Below are 19,659 nucleotides of genomic sequence, written 5' to 3'. Positions count from 1 at the left end.
CACTTTGGCTCCTCATCTAAGACTGTCCTCTGTTCTTCTCCTCAATATTGTTTAATTTGTCCCTTCACTGCTAATAAAAGATGGTTGCATTCTCAGATATGCCGCAATTGCAAGAAGATTTATGGAAGCAAGTCCTATTAAAATCAATGAATTCAGCCCCTGCATAAACAGTAGGACTGTGTGAAACTTTGTACCACACAAACCCTATGGAAAGCTGATATTGTAGTAGATATGTGTGGTAAAAAATTTCCCAGCATCAAGTGATTGCTGTTAATTGCTAGAGAGAATGTGGCTTCCCACAACTGAAGTTGAATGTTGACAAGCCAAATTCTCTTAACAACTGTTCTAAGGGAAAATGTTCTGCCTTTCTCCACAACTGTGTATTTCTACAACTAATATGGAAAAGCTTCATATTATGCTCCTCAACACTTTCAATGTGTGGAAATATTAAGCTAACTAGAACCCAGAAACACAGTTTGAGAATTCAATATAATGTTCAGCTAGCTTCTTGCTTTTCATAGTTCTTTTCTAACTTTGAAGATATATTTTAAAGAAGCCAACTAGATAAGATGTATGTTACATTGGCATGCTTGGCCCAAGGGTTAACAGCTTTTATTTTGAAAATTTCCAAGGTCACTTCATAGCAAACTTTTTAAGTGGACTGGAATTTTTCTTCAGACTTGAAGAAGGTGGGGCTGAGAAAACAGCTCCCTTAATATTGAAGCCATATTGTCAGCATTGGCCAAGTCATATAGCCCTAGAAGGGATAAGGGCATGTTTATGGGGATGTATCAGCTGCGAACACTCTGCCTCTTATTTCAAGGAAATCTGATGTAAAGCTTTAAGTATTATATGCATGAAACGTCAATCACCAAGAAGAACAAAGCAGGAAGTATCATTTAGAAGACATTTGAAGGCAGCCCTGTCTAGGGAAGTTTTTAATGTTTAATTATGTTTTTGTTTATGCTGGAAGCTGCCCAGAGTGGCTGGGGCTACCTAGTCAGCTGGATGGGGTGCAAATAATAAAATGATGATGATGATTCAATCATGGGTGTAGCCTGGATTTTTATGGGAGGGGCAGAATCAAGCTATCTGCAATGCGACTGGTCAGTGAAGTATATTTATTTACTTGATTTGGGGAGGGGGCCTTGGCTATGCCCATGGATTCTACCTATACCCAGCCTTGCTCCCTGGGACTGGGATTCAAGGCGGCTGACACGAAGCAAGACAGAGAAAATACAAAAAGCCAAAGGAACACAAGTGAACAGCAGAGAACCTGCACAAACAACGCTGACACAAAACCCCACATATATTAAGTAAAATAGAAACATCACCACCGACCCCACCCCCACTCATCTTTGCCTCCCTCCACCTCTTTCCCCCTATTCTTCCTAATGTCTCAAGAAATGAAACCGATTTTTTTTGTTTTTTTTTAAAGTGTTACGTGTAAAAAAATACGAGAGACATTTCACATACCTTTGTAAATCAAGAAAATCTTTAATAAGAATACATTAAAAACAAAGAAAATACAAAAAGCTAAAAACATGACATGTAATGATTAAAAACTAAACAGAATCAAAACAAATTACTGTATTAAAATACTGCTACTAAAAACACAGCACAGCCCTTTCCTTAAGGGAAAAAAAACAGTAAAGAGACAGGAATCCGGAGAGGAAACGCGTAGGATTTCGCTTGGGGTGTAATGGAAGCTGCGCCCACGGACCAAATAGTGGAGCTCTCGGCTCGCGAGCGCGTGTGTGTGCAGCGCAGCTTACGGCGCCCTCGCCAGGGCAGGAAAGGCGGCCGCGGCGTGGCCGACGGGTTTCCCGATTGGCCAGTCTCTGCGCGGCAACCAGGAGGCGCTTCTTCCCGCCCTCAAGGCGGAGCCTCCTGCTGCCGCGCGCCAAGTTCGTATCTTGCAGCCGGACGCCGACCCCGCTCCGCTTCTTGTTCTCGGCCTCCGCCGCCGCCATGTGCTCCGTGGTCCCCGGCTACTCCCCCGGCTTCAAGAAGCCTCCCGAGCTGCTGCGCCTGAAGAGGAAAAGGGCGCGGAGAAGCGACGCGGAGCCCGGCCACTCTCCCAGCGCCGCCGCCGCCCCTTGCGCGCTGGGCGGCTCGGCTCTGTCCCCTCGGCCTTACCCGGGGAGCCGCAGGCGCAACCCCTTCTCGAGCCGGGAGAACAGCCCGCGCCCTCCGCCGGGGACAGGCCAGTCCCTCTCTCCGGCCCGGAAACCGAGGGCGGGCGGCGCCCCCAGCTGCTCCCGCGCCCAGGTAAGGAGTCGCGACGAACGGAATTCGGAGCCTTCGGGGCGGGAAAGCGCTGCGTTGCAGATCGCCGTTTCCCTCTTTCCTCCTTTTTTTGCGTTTGTTAATGTGCACGCCCCGCCTCCGAATTTAAACTCTTCGATTATCATAGGGCAGCCAAAGCGCATTATTTATTTAGATCGTTTCGAAACGGATTAGTATTAAGACCGCTTATCGAAATGTTATATTGACACGATATGATTATTATGATTATTGCTTTATTTTTGCATTGCGGTTTCTGTGAATCGCTTTGGGCAGTTCTGGTAATTTTGGGGGGAAATATTCGATAACTTGGTAAAAGCGCCTTGGTGATACTTCTTGAAAGAAAAGGTGGCGCATACATTATTCTAATAATATTTATGCGGGAAAGCACATGGGAGGAGACGCAACGTCGGGATCAACAGTAATCAAGCAGGACCCTAGGTTGTGAGAGGTTAAATGGTGGAGTCTTTAGCTTTCATCCAAGAAACTTACCAGGCACACATTCCATTGTACACTTTACACGCAAGTAGACCAGTAGGGCACCCCCCCTCCTCCTCCCATAAATGTCACCTATACAGTGTCCCCAAACTTCAGCCAGTTACTGGTTACTGTTTTCCTTCTGGAAACAAAACAAAAAAAATCACATGTGGCATATAATGTCCTAGGAATGCATTGAGTTGGGGGGTGTTTACTACACCAGCCAATGTTAGTAGATTGGGATAATAACAACACCCCCCCCCCGCGCATATAGGAAAATGGTGAAGGAATGGTTAAGAAAGTGTGAAGTGTCTGTTGACACAAACCATGTAATGTTGTTGAGGGACATTTTACTAACTAATTTAATTTAATTGGGTTAGAAAAACAGTCCACAATTGTTACTCATTTTTGTTACTATGTTACATATTTTGTGTTTTTATATAGTAAACCACTCTGTAATCTTTGGATGAAGGGCAGTATAAAAATTAATAAGTAAATACAGATTAATAAAGTATGCCCATTGATACTTAAGGGATTTCATAAGAATATCTAGGCTTAAACTTTGCAGAGTGACAGAATTTTAACTATTTTTTTTAAAAAAAATCTTATGCTAAACACTGCAGTGGATTATTTTATTCACTGTTCATTGAATCATTGGTGTTCTCTTAACTTTGAAACTTTTCCCAGTTTATAAATGGTCTGCAAGACGACGAGTCTATCTGGAAAGAAGAGTTTTCTGAAGCAGCACCTGTTGACTCATTGATCAATGTAAGAATCATTGTAACTGTTAAATGTATCTATATATGAGAATATTGGATTTATTTTATCACGCAGGGCTCAAGCCCGTTGTCTTTTGAATGCACCCCCACTAATCACACTCCTCCAGTGGGGATGACTTCGTGGCAGAAAGCTGCGCTTGTAGAACAGCTTATTTATTCCTAGTGATGTGAATAAGGATGCAGCTGAAATTGGGCCCCTTGTGATATTCACAGCAAGGCAAACATAAAAAATGCAACTGTGTATGTAGAAAGGAAAGGCTGCAGTTTTTGCTGGATGACTTGAGCCATTCATGCTGCTTGGGCCATGGTCAGAGAAATTGACGGGGGTCTGATAGTGTGTGCTCTTTTCTACAGCCCTAGAGTACTCCTATTACGCTTTTTAAAAAGCAACAATCTGTTCTACTCTTCACTAATATTGGTGTATATGTAAAAAGACGCTGTCCTTAAATGCTAGCAAAGGAAGGGCATGCTTCTTCTAAACATTTAAGTGATGGCATTCTAATGAAGGAGCTGCTTCCTTGTAATTTTTTTCAATGTTTATATTTTTCAAGGACCCATATCTGGCCGTTTCCAATAGTGATGTTTCTTCCTCACCAAGTTATGAATTTCCTGCGGACTGGAGTATTAAAACTCGCCTTCTGTTCACATCTTCCCAATCATTTGCATGGGCAGATCACTTAAAAGCACAAGAAGAATCCCTAGGATACGTCCAGCATTGTAGAGGAGCATTAATAAACTTGCCTCAAAGTATTCAGGTAATTCGTTCTGTTGAACCGTTGATCAGGAGAATAGACTAGAGACACTGAGGTAGAAAGGTGCCAATTCACACCTGCAGTGAGATGTTCAGCACAGTATATATTTTTAAAACTTGCATGGCCAATCATGTCTTCCTACCATGTTCAGACTGCCTTCTTCTCAATGTTTTATGGTGTATATTGAGCAGGACAATATTGATGAAAAGATCTTGGCTCTGTGATGGATTTCTGCCGTATATAGATCCTTTTTCTCAGTAGCACTGTGAAGCTGAGACAAGTGATATAAGACTCCCTAGTCCTCCAGTGTTAACAGTGACATTGGTAACTTACCAGGCTAACTTTATTCGGAAAGGAATGTTCTTTGCCTGTAAAGAATATTCTGAATCACCTGATGTTTTGTGTGTCATAAAGATAAATCTTAGGATACTAGGTTATGGTTATAAAAATGGTGGTATTTTTTCACGTAGTGAAATTATAACAGGATTGTGCCTACCCCAAAACATATGAATAGGCTTCTTATTCAGCTTATTAACCCTTAGAATCTCTTTGAACTTTTGAGACCCTGTGCATAAGCTGTAAAGGGACCTACCACTGTACTCATTGGCACCAATACATGGTACTGTCCTTGAAGAGTACTATAGCAAAAGGGTGGTGCTCTGGTCTAAACCACTGAGCTTCTTGGGCTTGACAGAGTGAGCTCCTGTTGCTCTGTCCCAGCTTCTGAAAACCTAGAAATTTGAAAGCTTACCAGTGCAAGTAGATAAATCTGGCACTCGTCACGGTCCTCCATGCACCAGTAGTGGTTTAGTCATGCTGGCCACATGACCTGGAAAGCTGTCTGTGGACAAACGTTGGCTCCCTCGACCTGTAAAGCAAGATGAGCACCACACCCCATAGTCGCCTTTGTCTGGACTTAACCATCCAGGAGTCCTTTACCTTCTACCTACTATAAAGGTAAAGGTACCCCTGAACGTTAGGTCCAGTCACAGATGACTCTGGGGTTGCACGCTCATCTCGCTCTATAGGCCGAGGGAACCAGCGTTTGCCCGCAGACAGCTTCCGGGTCATGTGGCTAGCATGACTAAGCCGCTTCTGGCGAACCAGAGCAGCGCACGGAAACGCCGTTTACCTTCCCGCCGGAGCGGTGCCTATTTATCTACTTGCACTTTGATGTCCTTTTGAACTGCTAGGTGGGCAGGAGCAGGGACCAAACAATGGGAGCTCACCCCGTTGCGGGGATTTGAACCGCCGACCTTTTGATCGGCAAGCCCTAGGCTCTGTGGTTTAGACCACAGTGCCACTATAGCTCCCTTTAAATGTATGCAAAATATATCACTCAGACTGGAGTTGTTATAGAGATTATGGGATGTGGCAGAAATGGCCTGGTCAAACTACCAAACTTAATGAAGATTAGGAATGATTGCAGTATAACATACAATAAGTTTGTAACACAGTGAGTATCTTATATACTGCAATGAATTTATTGATCTGAAGTAGAGCTCTCGCAGTCGCTTTGCTATTCCCTAAAAAAGTCATACTATTTGTTCCTGGCCTCTTACTGATTGCCGTGTAAAAAAATTAGGGTTTTTAAAAATGCACTTCTTTCCCGCTCCTTTCCTAAACATAGACAGAGGTGCACTCAGCAACAAGTCCACTTTCTATGTAAAGTGTGAATCAGCTTTTAGTAATGTTTCTCCCTCATGGCAATTGGGCTGGTAACTCATTTGCAGTTTGATTGCAGTTGCTGCATAAATTTGTGTTGAATCAGGGTAGATAGATGATGCCTTACAATTCCACATAATAAATTTAATACTTCTCATACTCTCTTGAAAAAAAATACTTGCTTTTGTGGCCTTTCAGCCTACAGGGTAAATATGAATGAAGGTTTTTCAGGCATCTTATGAATAGCTTTAAAAATGTAATTTCAACACTTTGCTATTTTAGGAACCGAAGCTCTCCACAGAACTCCGATGTGCTTTCCAGCAAAGCCTTGTATACTGGCTTCATCCTTTCCTGCCGTGGCTAAAGCTGTTCCCTCGTATTGGAGCGGATAGAAAAATGACTGGGAAAAATAATCCTTGGTCATATGATGAAGGGCTCCAACAAGTTCTCATGAGTGAATGGTGAGTTGAAGTGAATGGAAATACATCGCCAAGCAGCTAAGAGTCAAATAGCACTGATACTCTCAGGATATTTTCATAACTACCACCACATTGCAAAATTTGAGTTGAGTCATAATGCAAAATCAAGGAATTCATTCTCAATAATCAGTATAGCAGCTTTGGTTCTGGGGCCAACTGCACTTTGCATGCAAATGCTTACAAAAATCTGGACACTTCTATTTCAGATAAGAAGCTGAATTTGGAAAGGGGAAATTTATAGAAGGGAGGATGTATTTGTTTTCCTCTCCACCCTTTCTCTGCTCCCAAGCAGCTTTCCCCTCTATAATGTTCAGAACATTGGTTTGGCTGATATGTAAATTTGAAGGAGAGAAAGGGTTAAGCATCCCATTATCTTCACACCTCCAGTCCTACTCTAAAATTTCTCTCCTTTGTAAAGCAACTTTCCACTTTAAAAAGCGGTGTTATGTAAGGCGCTATTTTGCAACTTCAAGTTGTGAAAGGAAGAAACATTACAAGCCGTGTTCTATGGAAAAAATATGCATTAATCCACAATGTCAGTCTTCAAGATAGCACTACTGTGGATAAGGATATCCTGATTTCCCACTGTCAGAAACTTGTGGCCTCCAAGCGATTGTTTGACTTCAACTCCCATCTTCCTTGCATGGGAGTTGGGAGTCTAACAAGTTCTGGAGGACCAAAGGATCTTTGTCCATTGCTTGCTGCCCTTCACTTGGCCAGTAGTTCCTTTTTTGACCTGGAGAAGGTGTTTGCGTGTGTACGTGTGTACACACTCGGGTTATCTACTCAGGTTGGTGATTTTTCTTTTAAAGGCATTTTGTCCATTTGTGTGAATGCGTGTGTGTACATCTCAGGCTTCCCTTAATCAGCATTCTGCCATTTCATCATTATTATTGCTTTTCTCAGTCTGTTTAGATTTTCAGTTAAAATATCAGTAGCTTGATTGTGCTACTAACAACTTCCCCTCAACTCTGTGTGTGCTGGTTTGCTGTTTCTTTATGCTTGAAGGTGTCAGTTTGCATTTCTTGGTACAGAAAGTATTGATCTGATGTGTCGAGATCTTTCCTGTTCTACTTAATTCAGGAGGGTTCTGGAAGCTCTGTGTGAAAGAAGCAGCTGAGTACAGCTGCTTTAAACTGGTTCTGTTATCTCTTTCTGTCAAGGTCATGCTAACAATAATAGTGAGGCCAGAAGGAGCCTGGGTTTCACTCTCTCCTTCTGTCTCTCTTTCTGGTGTGGTGTTCTGTATGCTTAGTGTTAAGATTTAGACTTACTATAAGTTACTGTAAGTTTACGTTAAGTCTGCTGCAGCTAAATTTTTTATGGACAGTGCCAATCCTGAATGTATTGGATTTGTGACCATTATGTTCATTTGCCTTCAGTGGCGATAAAGCTCTGCTGAATGAAATGCCTCAGGTCTATTTTTGGGGAATACTGCAACGTGTTTAAGTTTTTACTCTGCTAACAATACATTGGAATCTACTGTGGATCAATATTGAGTAGAATTTCAATGACAGAAGGTGGGGTGGGAATCCAGTCCCCCATCCTGTCCTTGGTCTGTGGCTAGTGGAAATGACAGGAGCTAGATTGGTCTGTCCTTCAACTGTCTTCCACTCCCCACACACCAGAAGCACATTTCAGGTTACGTACCGACTTCCTGTTGTAAACTACTCTCTGTGTGCGAGTAGTTTTGTTGTCTCTGTGTTTTGTTTCCCTCAGTTTTGCTGTTTCCAAATTGCAGGCTGATCATTCTGCACCTTGATTCTTTACCTTGCAGGTGTCTCAGTTTTACCTCCCTTTATAATCTGCTGAGAGCCAAGCTTTGCCCCTATTTCTACGTTTGCACTTACCAGTTCACTGTGTTGTTCCGTGCAGCAGGGCTTGCTGGAAGTGATGTGATCACTGCGCTAATTTCACCCACAACTAGAGGCTTAAGGGAAGCCATGCGAAATGAAGGTGAGAACAGTGTGTTATTAAGCCAAATGACTTACAAAAGCCCTCTTGTATATTGTCTCTACACCATTAATTTGCTTTTTCCACCCCTTCTCAGGTATTGAATTTTTGTTACCTTTTCAAGAAGTTAGAAAAAGGAAATCGAATGTGTTGGCATCCCACTTAGAAACAGGACTTGCTAGTGACTCTGAAACAGCAGGCAAGGATGCTGAGAATGAAGAGTATGTAGTTCTTGTTATGGGGTCTTTCTCGTTGGAAAAGCTGGCTCTGTCTTGTTGCATTTTTCTAGCACAAAAACTACCTTTCTGGTGCAAGATAAATCGTGTATATATTTTTTTTACTCCCGAACTGATTTCTGTATTGATAGATGGCTCACATGTTGCGACCTACTAAAGTGGTGTCTCTTTGCTTAGGGGACGAGGAATGAGTGATGTTGATGACGATGAAGGATTTTCATGGTTGGAGGAGATGGGAGTACAAGACAAGATTAAAAAGCCAGATACAATTTCTATTAAACTGTATCCTTTCAAAAGTGAAACACTTCCTTAAGTTGTGATTTAAAGCTGTGTGTAAGACTTGTCTAATATACAGCTGAGAAAGCAACACTCAACTACTGAGAGGCAGGAACATTTGGTGCTTGTTCCTGATATTTGGAGTCAACATGGTACATTGACTGCAAAACGCTTTCAACATGTACTATGTTCAGTTAAACTCATTTTGATACGGATTATAATCAGTGCAAGTGGGATGATTGCCAAGGATGGTTAGGAAAGGGCCTTCCTTTCTACTGCTCCTTATCAGACACATAACATGCCAGTGCTGAGGGATTTGCAGCAGCTGTGTATTAGCCACTGAGACAGTTTTGCATGCAAAGCCCTAAAAAATCTCTGGTTCGGATTACCTGAAAATCCATCTTTTTCTTCACTGCCCGGTAAGGGAGCTATGACCAGTAATTGGAACTCACAATTGGAACTCACTCCTGGTGTCCTATCAGCTTGTGCTAACCTGAAGGTGTTGTGGAGTTGCCTTCCCTGCAGCTCTTGCAGACACACCAGTTTAGGCAGACATTCCCCTGAACTGAGCTTGTGTTTTTATGTTAACTTTTAACTATGCTTCTTAATATTTTATGTTTTAATTAAGGATGTCCATATGTTGCTGCACATTTTAATTATGGGTTCGTTTCACACCTGTAAACTGCTTAGAAGCCATTTTGGTTCATAAGCAGCATGTAGATGAATTAATAATACTGAAGTAGGCAAGAGTCATATTAGCTAGCAGTTTCAGATACCCTTGATGTGGTATGACTAGCACATCAAGGTGAGTATGAGGAAATCACAATTTTTTCCACAGCAGGTTTTTTCGGGAGGCAGGGATTGTTTCTTTGCAAACATGACAAGATTAAAGCTTTTTCGTAGCTTGGCGAATTATTAGCTAAAATTTAAATAGTAACAGCACAGTATTAATGTGTACTTGAAGCACATTCCTTGCCTCTGAGACAAGGGTGAAATGTGTCTTTACCTTGTAAATCACACGCAAAAATTAAATAAGGTTATGACTTTCAACTTGTATTGACTTCGTATTCGTCTTCTGCTGTTATGTGTGTGTAGATATATACCTTTCCCTTGACATTTGGTCTGTAGCTGTAAGGAAAGAAATGAGGTACAAATGGATCACAAGCCCGAATCTGTTGTGCTGGTGAAAGGAACAAACACATTCACTTTGCTAAACTTCTTGATAAATTGCAAGAGCTTAGTGGCTGCTGCAGGCCCTCAGGCTGGCATCCCTCCAACACTGCTGTCACCAGTTGCCTTTAGAGGGGCAACAATGCAAACACTCAAGGTAAAAATTACTGCAACATGATTTCACATATTGTTGGCTTTATGGCGGGGAGGAATGGCTTGTGTGAACAAACACTGGTGGCAGGATGGGGAAGCTCATTTGGCCTCCCCTTGCAGCTTCTTTTGCCCTTTGAAAAATCTCTTCTGGGGGGTGGAATGCAAGGATAATTGGAGAAAATGGGCTTCACCCAGTCCTCTTAGTGGGGTCCTCCACTGGATCAAAAGCCTTCTATGAAAGAAAGGAGACCTCTTTGTGGAAGATCCAACTTGCCAAATTTAATTCCTGGAATCTGTTACTAATCATTATCACTTAGCATGACCATTGTTGGTCTGATAATTTACCATGTGTTTCAAAATGCCTGCCTCTATGATTCCGTGTTCCCTTCCCGTGTATCGGTATAACATGAAATGATTGCAGGCTGCTACCAGACATTTGCCTTAGTATTGTATCATATGGTGCAGCAAGACCCAACTTTTTAAGAATTTCTCTTAGAATCTAGAGATAGAAACTTGTGTTGCTGCAGACTTTGCTCTTAGCAACCATTTGCTTTGTCTCCATTAGCCTAAATCAGCTGTACTAGCCACTCCCTATAGTAGATCACACATTCATGCACTCAAATTATGTAATGCTTTAAGTTCTTAATACTGGAGGTGGTAGCTGGGCTTTTTGCGTGCGGGCAGAGGGCAGTATCTAAGTGGATATTTTGTGATTCTGCTAGAATTTTTAATAGGCAGGGCTTGAAGTTGTAAATTCTCCCTTTTCCATAATTCATCCGCATGAAGACACCATGCTTACACCCAACTTCTTGAGCATCTATCAATGGTGTGTTCACATTCCTTCTGGTTTGTAGATTGCAACCATTTAAATGCTTAGTCTCTCATTTATGGCCACATACTTTCAATTTCTTGACTTTCCTCCAGTACCATCCCCCTGTAATTGCTGCCTTGCATTTTTCCTATATGTAGAATTGACCCACTGTTAAGCTTTGGGTGCTTAAAAAGGTTAGGTTTAATTTCAATGTTTTTGAACCTTCGTGTCATATTGCTTAATATTTTTCCACAGGCTCGAAGCATAAATGTGCGGACACAGGTCCAATCACGTTACAAAGATTTATTTAGTCTGGAGATTGTTGGTCCTGTCATGCCTCACTCTATGCATTCCTTGTCCATGCTGCTCAAATCTGCTCAGAATGGATCTTACTCTGCTGTGTGTTATACACATGACCCAACAGCAGTGTTCAACACAAGCATCAGTAATGAACAGAGCATAAAAGAGGTAAAGAGATTTTACTTAACATTCATCTGAATTGGGAATAATCTGATTAACGGAAAAGAGAAAGCATGCTAGCCCTGTTATAGGTGTCACATAATACCCATTCTGCATTTGTAAGAAATTGATCTTTTAGTGTGGTGCCAACCTGCATTCTGGAACCCCCTGCCTATTGACACTAGGCAGATGCCTTCACTGTATTCTGACACTGCTGTAAACATTTTTGTTTAGACAAGCCTACTCCACACATGTAAAATGATGGTGTATTTTTAATATGTTTTTAGTTCATTGCTGATTTTATCTTTTGATTGTTTTAAAGAATTAGTTTTTACTATTATATTGAATTATTTTCTTTGTAAACCACTTTGTTTTTTAACAAAGTGGTATGTGAACTTTTTAAAATCAATGGTTCCATAGGTGGTCAAAGGATAGGGTGTTTGGTAGACTTGTGAAATGGCATGTTAAACAATAAGAAATTGTACTAGTAATACTTTTCTTAATTTTTACAGGAACCCCATAGCAAGGACCTTAAGAAGTGTGGATTGCATCCTAACACTTTAGAACAGCTTACTCTTTCTCCAACATTAGGAAAGTCATCCATAAGGCTCCTAGAAATGAACAATTATGCCTACACATGGAAAGCCTAAACAAGCAATATCGGTTAATGAAGAATTGCCATTGGTGTTCCTGAGATGTTTAAGCCATGTTGGGTGGGTACAATAGCATTCTGCCAATAACAAACTGTACATGTTAATGTGCAAAACCTACTGGCTAGATTAGCCTTCCTAAGCAGAGTTGATGGAAAACTGCCTATTCTGTGTTGTATAGTGAACTCAACCTTTGCCTTTTCCCCCCCCGATTGAAACCTTTATATTTATAGATTTTTAATTAAACTTTAACCCTAGAATCTTGTGTGCTTTCTTTGAAGCTAAAAGATGGAAGTCTGAAATTATACAGGACTATTCTTCAGGGTAAAACAAATTAAGTAAGCCATTTGGTTCACTATAAACAGGACAAATTGCACTAGACAGTAAATAAGGAACTTGTGCTGCTTTATTGACCAAGCCGAGTACAACAACATCATTCTACATCCCCATCCAGTTATAGCTGAAAATTCAGTTACCACAAATGTATACAATCAACATCAGGCATTGTGTTTGACTCAAATTACAGTTTCATGTTTCTTCTACCAAACATGCAGGCAGATAAATTTATATTGCAGTTCTTCTTATTTCTGTTGCTGGATGTGCTTCATTCTCACAAGTGTAATTTTTTTTCTGAGCTAGACAATTTTGCTAGACTCAATGGCATTTGGATAGGGGGAATAGCAGTAGTTAGCATCATCCAGCAACCGTATCCATTTTCTCTTTGCAGATAAAATAGGAGGGCCTGGCACTTGTCTAGCATGAGCTACCAGTCATTGTCATTGTAAACTTAAGACTACACAGCTTTAACAGAAAGTTTACCAAAAACTATGGGAACTGCATCATGGTACAAAACAGTAAAACTTTAAATTTTATATTGAAGGTAAAGATCGGTTGAGCTTTAAAACAAATTACAGATAACTCCACAGTCATGTGTTTGGATTTTTAGTAATTTAAGAAATGATGGCATCACTAACATCAATATACATACCAAAACCATGTGATTTAAATATTTTCCATGTACAAAAAGAAAAGCCTGAAGGTGTCTGTACAGTTTTTACAATGAGCTGCTAATGTATTTACAAAACCACAAAAGAGAAATATCCTTTGCGTAGAATAAAAATATCTAGGATGTCAATATAAAAACAGTTGTTTAGTTGTGTGAGGCACTCCTGAAGCTGGTGGCATTAGCCAAGAGCTCCTTTGGTACGAGTCCCAATGCCTGCAGAGCCACAGTTGCGGCCATGGCTTTAGCATGCTTCTTATTAGGACTGACACTGTTAGGCTTGTATTCAATTCCATTGACCAATACCTGCAAGACAAATAAAAAGAGGATGCATGTAAGAATTAAGTATCACATTTCTCCTTCCTACTGAAGATTAAAATTTTAAGGCCACACACCTCTCTTAGTTTCTTGCATACCTCCAAACCCAGGTGCTGTCAAAGAGTTATCCCTCACATCTGAGCCCAAGCCTAAGGCTTGTCCACAAAGTTAAGCAATAGGACTCAAATTGTTCATGTGACTTGCAATGTATAATTGCTTGATAAAAACCTTAGTTTGGGTAAAAAATTAATCCTTCTGATGTGCTCAGCGCAATTTCTTTGGATTGGAAACAAAGATTCCCTTCATCTAACAGAAGGTCTCCTTCCATCAGCAGAAGGGAACCTCCAGGTCCAACCATTTGTTTTCATGTGACGTGAGGCATCATCTTAGGCCTTCGCTGCATGAAAAAGGGGCAATTCCTCTTCCCGTCTGCATTTTTTTGTAAGTGATTGTACTTAATTATATTTTTATACCTTCTGTCACTTTGGGTGCACTTTTTGTAAATAAGTTTTAAAAATGGATTATCTAAATCAAGCAAGCATTGCAGCCCTACAAAATAAGCACATTTTCTGTCTTCTTTCAAAATAGTCCACTAACTTCTCTGTCCAGAGAACTTCACATTATCACAGCCTGAGTAAAAACTGCAAACGGGGAAACAAAGCAAAATGCACTTTCTAAAAAGGCAAGTATTTGCTTTGTGGGCTCAAAATGCAAGTTTTGAAATTATTATTTATTAAGGACCTTCCACATATGTCCCAAGCAATGTACAAAATATAATAAAAAGTTACAAAATAGTATACAAATAATAGAATATGAGGTTAAAAAGAAAACAAAACAGACACTTTGTTGCTGTGGCAGTTTGGAGCCATGGGAAGAGTAGAATAGATCAACATTCCTTTCGTGTTATTGTAAGCATCCACTTTTAAGTGCTAAAAGTAATTTCTAAGATAACTGATCATTACAAGAACATTCTAGCTTACCTTAAAGAGAAAATGCTTATTGTGTTCAGGTCGATTATCGTTCACCAATGCGAATATGGGAGGCAACCATCTTCGTTTGTTACAAACTTCCAGCAATGCAGAAACGGGATGTTTGCCTTAATAACAACAGGTTTTGTTTTAGAAATGTAGAAATACCACAATTAACAGAATTACTAATTCTGCCTCATTCATACCAGGTCAAACGCTTTGTCCATCTGGCCATATTCTCTGCTAAGAGGTGGGTAGGAAACGCTTTTCAGTTCAACGGTCACACATTCCTTCATAGATAGCCTTCCAGCAACCACATGCCAGTGGTGGGCTTGGCCAGACACTGGAAGTGGCTCTGACCTTTGCACAGGAGGCCACAGGCCAGTCATGCAAACACCACAGGTTCCTACACCCACACACGAACCTCTCCAACCTCAATTCAGGTAAGCCAGAGGCATCATCACAGTCAAGCAAAGCACTTGAGAGGTGTGGCCTGCAGAGCAGACATGGGCTGGGAGAGTCCCAAGAACTGGATAGAGACAACTGGTGGGCCATCTTTGGTCCCTGGGCCTAAGGTTCCCCACCCCTGGTGTCCTGACAGCAGCTCTCCCGGGTCTCTGGACCCTGCTACCTGACCTTTTTAACAGGAAATGCAAAGGATTGAACCCAAGACTTTCAATATTGCTGTACCCATGAGATATGGTCGCTCTCCTTGAATTTTTAAGTCTCACCTGAAAGATCTTTCACTGCGCTGAAAGGTCCATGTCTCTTCTGTGTCTTTTCTCCCACCGCAACCAAGCCTGAAGAAAGCACATTAAAAAGTGTGTTTTCATAAGCTACTGAAACCTGGTCTTTTAAGCCAGCACTGTGGGACTCTCCAAAGCAGGAATCAACCGGTATAGCTGGCAACCACACCATACATACTCAGAAGCCTCTTGGGCAGACCAAATGCACTCTTTAAATCTTAGCTAGGGTTTCTTTAGTATCAAAATACCTAGTAAATGCTCATACTATGAGATGTGGTGGCAATGTAGTTACTGGCCCTTGGCTGGTTCTGAAACCTGTAAGCTCAAGTGATCACACATCAGATGTTCTCTCTAGTACATCCAAATATAAATGCAAGTCCTGACCCCATTTGGTTCAAGTCAGTGGAACAGTGTACCACAGAAACTGGTATTCTTGAATTCACATACCAATGGGAGCAAACTTTGGCTTTTATTTGAATGAAAGCCAAATATTGAACAAAACCATAGCAGATGACATAAATTTCCAGTAAACACAGGAATGCAGACAACAAAGTCCACAGCAGTTTTTTGGCTTGTTGGTTTTTTTTTTTGCAGAGTTGAACAACCTACCCACCATACAATTATCACCCAAAGACCCATCTAGTCTACTGTTCTGTTCTCCCAGTGGCCAACCAGATACCTATGGGAAGCCCGCAAACACAATTATCCCTCGTCTCACTGGTGACCCAACACCTGGTATTCAGAGGCATGCTGCTGCTAATAGAGGCAGTACAAGGTCATAATGCCTAGAGGCAATTGATAAGAGACATCCTCCTTGAAAATATAAGCTCCTTTTAAAGCTCTCCAAGTTGGGGGCATTACTATATCCTCTGGCAGTGAATTCCGTATTTTAACAGGCAAGCTAGTTGGGCCACACAACGGTGAGCTATAGAAAACCATGAACATTTTCAAGCAGTAATTTTCCATTAGTCATCGAATGACTTGGGTCGTAACTTTCCTTCAATAAACAGAACTCAAGGCTTTCCCACACCTCCTCTGCATTCCCCCATGGCTTGGAAAAGAAACCTGTGAGGGTATAAGAAATCTTCCAAGATAGGCTGGCATGCAGCACAGAAGACTGTAGAAGGAAGAGCTTTTGATGAAAAATGTCACCTTGTATAAGCCTTCCGCTTGCACAAGAGCGCACTGAGATCAAAACCAATGTTTTTATTAAAATATCCTTTCAAGTACCAAACATCCACTATATTAAGTACAGTCTTCTCAGGGGTGCCATCTTCAATTCTTTTAAGTTTTAACTGAAGCTGTAATATTTATATTGAACCAAGCGTAACTAAGATATATAACATCTGTTGAAAGGTATACAACTATTGGAAACCAGCAAATAAATTTATTTTTATACGTTAGCCGGGAGCTGGTTGAAGAAAGAATAAAAATTAGAATAAAACAAAATTCATGTTTTAGAATACTGCCCTGGCCCAGACCTTTGTCAGGCTTTACATTCCATATTTGGCCTCAGCAGGAGTAGTGAAGCTAACATACAACGTAATGTATAAAACATTCAAAATGTGCCCTTGCCTGTCTTAAGTGAAACTAGAAATTAGTACAGAGAAAATGTTCTAGGAAAATAGACAGTACATAACATTTTAACATAAAAATGGAACTACTAAAGAAAAATTAGGCTTGATTTCTGGGTCAGCCACTCAAGAAAGAACTGTTTAAGAAATGAGAGTTAGATCATTTTGGTATCTTATGAAAAAAAGTAATTACAGAGACTCCTGATCTTCTGCATCACTTTAAGAGGGCTCTTTCTGTACCAGAGAAGCAATGACCCAGATACAGAAATTCTTTCATAAGGAAGACATTATTGCCGGTATTCAGCTGCACACATCTGATTCACTCAACCACTACAACAGGCAATAGGCACTGGCACAGTATCGTTTCGTGTGGTATGTATTGTACATCAGAAGTGTTGGGATGAAAGTGCTGAATGTAGGGTACCAAAGCCTTCCTGGCTTACACAGGATTTCTATTCAGAACAAGAATCCTCACAAAGGCACCTGTTTCCCCAGTGGACTGGGACAAATCAGTATGAAGTTGTTAACATCAGAGAAAACAACTCACCTTTCCGATCAGTCTTAAAATCCACTAGAATTGGTTCCTTGTTTCCTTCTTTATTTTTACCCAAGCCTTCTCCTTCTCTCCATCCCATTTTCCTCATAAGTTGGGCTCCCATTCCTCCAGTTACAGGGGCAGCTCTCAGAAACTGATCCTACCCAAAGAAAAAAAGTAAAAAGGAACCCTTCATTTAGCACTCTGGAGGAAAACTACAGAACTTTCTAAAGCTTCTAACTATTAACTATCAAAGAAATAGGCATGTATTTACATTGCATACATTGAAGAAATCTACCTAGACATATTCTTAAAGTAAAAGTTTCAATCAGTAAGTGGAAATATAAATATCCACTGCTTATATATACACATAATATATTTTACAAGCATTTTAAATAATAGCACTTTGGTTCCAATGCATCTCTTCTCATCTTGTGGAAACATTTAACTGGCAAAATGTGTGCCATGTATACCTAGTTACTGAATAGAAAAAGCAAACATTTACACATATTTTAAATATTTAAAAAAAAACAATTTCTCCCACTTTATTACACAACTGTATGATCATTTTCCACCTGAAAATCCCTGTGCATGATACAAGCAATTCTTTAAAAAAGAACTTAGCCACACAACTCAACAGTAACCTGTGACAACTGCTTCAAATAACCACAAGAGTCATATTATTATTATTAAATGCTGTAAGATCAAACATAGGTTTTAAAACATTTTATCAGCTTTAAAGTACTTTTAAAAACTCCTTAAATTTTTACGTACCTAGGCCTCGATGGCCGCAGTGTTGTGAATAGTAGGGCTGGCATTGACCGTGGCAAGAAGGCAGCTACAAGGCAGATTTGGCCCTGAAACAAGTTTCCATATAGAGGGGTGAAAGTTCACAGGCTATTCTGTGAACTATCATCTCTCTTTTCTGCCCCACCCAATGACCCGACGCAACGAACGGCTTGTGTTAATAATATACATTGGTAGCATCAACACAATATATTATTCTCACGTTCTCTTTTACAAAGGCACAAAGCTTGGTATTTGGGTATCAACCTACACATCAAGTATTTCTTTGCTTTCATTCTACATTCCATTCATTTTCATTTACTGAAAATAGATTGCAAAAGCAAATGAAGAGTACAATCTTCCTTATGATTTCCTCTTCATGGCAGACAATTATGGCACACACCCAGTTCAATATGAATCCCCATATGGTGATGTTAAGAAACCAAAGAGCAACATTTCCAGAACATGTGTGACTTCAGTTCCATAGGCATCCTATGCCCATAATATAATTAAAACTGCTGCCTGTAATCATGCAATAATTGAATATTACTCTGGGGGGAAATGCTCTGGTATAAGGAAAGGCAAAACTGAGACAGATATTACCTCTCATGGAAACGTTTTGACTGGTGCAAGCCATGCAGTTTGTGTACACAGAGACATGTTAGCTGTTGCCAGTTACCAACTGCTTTGAGTTGAGGCACCTAGAAGGGCATTTACTTACTTCCATTTTCATCCTCCCCTCTCCTTTCCAGGAACCTCTCATTAGAAAAGGGCAACCATGCAGAGGATACAAACCCCAGTCAATGTCACCCAGGGCTCCGACTCCTCTTTTGCACCTGCTTTGTAATGATAGAATGTTCATCAACAATGTCTGGTTCATCACCAATGTGTATCCAGTTCACAAAGACGACAGAGACCAACTTTCTGACCAAGGTCTTTTGAAGGTTGCAGGAACTTCTCATATACTTTCCAAAATCATTGGGTGTGCATATTTGGGCGTTACAAAAATAGCCCTTTCAGGTGTAAAAGCAAAAAATAATAATATTTAATGGGTATTTTGCCTAGAAAGGTGGGATATAAATTTTAATAAAATTAAGGGTTTTAGTCAATTGTGTCCCGCTGCTCATAGAATGCTCTTTGCTTCCATTAACAGAAGAGGGAAGGAAGTGGTGTGTTTTTTTAAAAAAAATCTTTTTCCTGCAGCTGCTCATGCCATGTCCCATGGCTGTTCAAAAGAGTCTCCCAACCCACTAAAGTAGACTGGGAGGGGGAGTGTTGGGGAAACCACCCACCCCCACCTCCCTTCATAGAAACCTGTGCCAGTCAAAGGGATACAGCTGGCGAAAGTTTTAAATGCAGTTCAGCTCTGAAAAGCACCTCTGAAAAAACGGCATCCCCTTTCCTAATTGGCTTGACGGGATAGTCATAACAGATACATCCAGATACATTTTATGATGAAATCCAGATGAAAACAGTAGTGCTTAGGCTACATCTGTACCCACTTATTGTAAGCCCCACTGAACTCAATGGGACTTATTTTTAAGCAGGTGTGTAGGCCCGCACTGCTAAGTACTTAATAGTGC

At 40.7% G+C, this 19,659-nt stretch overlaps 2 protein-coding genes across 5 annotated transcripts in view; one reads left to right on the top strand and one right to left on the bottom strand.

Annotated features, from left to right (window-relative positions):
- Positions 1 to 1,873: 1,873 nt before the first annotated feature.
- Positions 1,874 to 12,406, top strand: DONSON (DNA replication fork stabilization factor DONSON). Its single transcript, XM_053386633.1, has 10 exons — positions 1,874 to 2,271; positions 3,451 to 3,531; positions 4,094 to 4,297; positions 6,242 to 6,420; positions 8,216 to 8,394; positions 8,489 to 8,612; positions 8,805 to 8,909; positions 10,032 to 10,230; positions 11,293 to 11,505; positions 12,009 to 12,406. Exons 1-10 carry the CDS (start codon positions 1,972 to 1,974, stop codon positions 12,144 to 12,146), a joined length of 1,722 nt encoding a protein of 573 aa, XP_053242608.1. The 5' UTR covers positions 1,874 to 1,971; the 3' UTR covers positions 12,147 to 12,406.
- A 128-nt stretch (positions 12,407 to 12,534) lies between these two features.
- The window catches only part of SON (SON DNA and RNA binding protein), a 35,902-nt gene continuing 28,777 nt past the window's right edge, over positions 12,535 to 19,659 (bottom strand). The window contains exons 9-12 of one of the 4 annotated variants that reach the window (XM_053386628.1): positions 17,303 to 17,450; positions 15,167 to 15,235; positions 14,448 to 14,563; positions 12,535 to 13,455 (exon numbers count right to left, since the gene is read on the bottom strand). In XM_053386628.1, the coding sequence (XP_053242603.1) occupies positions 13,297 to 13,455; positions 14,448 to 14,563; positions 15,167 to 15,235; positions 17,303 to 17,450 (492 nt within the window). In that variant the 3' untranslated portion in view covers positions 12,535 to 13,296. Of the gene's footprint in view, positions 13,456 to 14,447; positions 14,564 to 15,166; positions 15,236 to 17,302; positions 17,451 to 18,058; positions 18,148 to 18,628; positions 18,916 to 19,659 lie in introns of those variants that run through there. The other 3 variants (XM_053386629.1, XM_053386631.1, XM_053386630.1) reach the window with 3 other exon arrangements.

The sequence above is a fragment of the Podarcis raffonei genome, chromosome 4, assembly GCF_027172205.1.
Source record: "Podarcis raffonei isolate rPodRaf1 chromosome 4, rPodRaf1.pri, whole genome shotgun sequence".
NCBI classification, from domain to species: domain Eukaryota; kingdom Metazoa; phylum Chordata; class Lepidosauria; order Squamata; family Lacertidae; genus Podarcis; species Podarcis raffonei.
This window is presented reverse-complemented; position numbering and strand designations above follow the sequence as displayed.

Coding starts and splice junctions, on each gene's coding strand:
- DONSON (XM_053386633.1), top strand. CDS start 1,972: ATGTGCTCCGTGGTCCCCGGCTACTCCCCCGGCTTCAAGAAGCCTCCC. Junction 2,272..3,450: donor CCAGCTGCTCCCGCGCCCAG/GTAAGGAGTCGC, acceptor AACTTTTCCCAG/TTTATAAATGGTCTGCAAGA. Junction 6,421..8,215: donor CAAGTTCTCATGAGTGAATG/GTGAGTTGAAGT, acceptor TTTACCTTGCAG/GTGTCTCAGTTTTACCTCCC.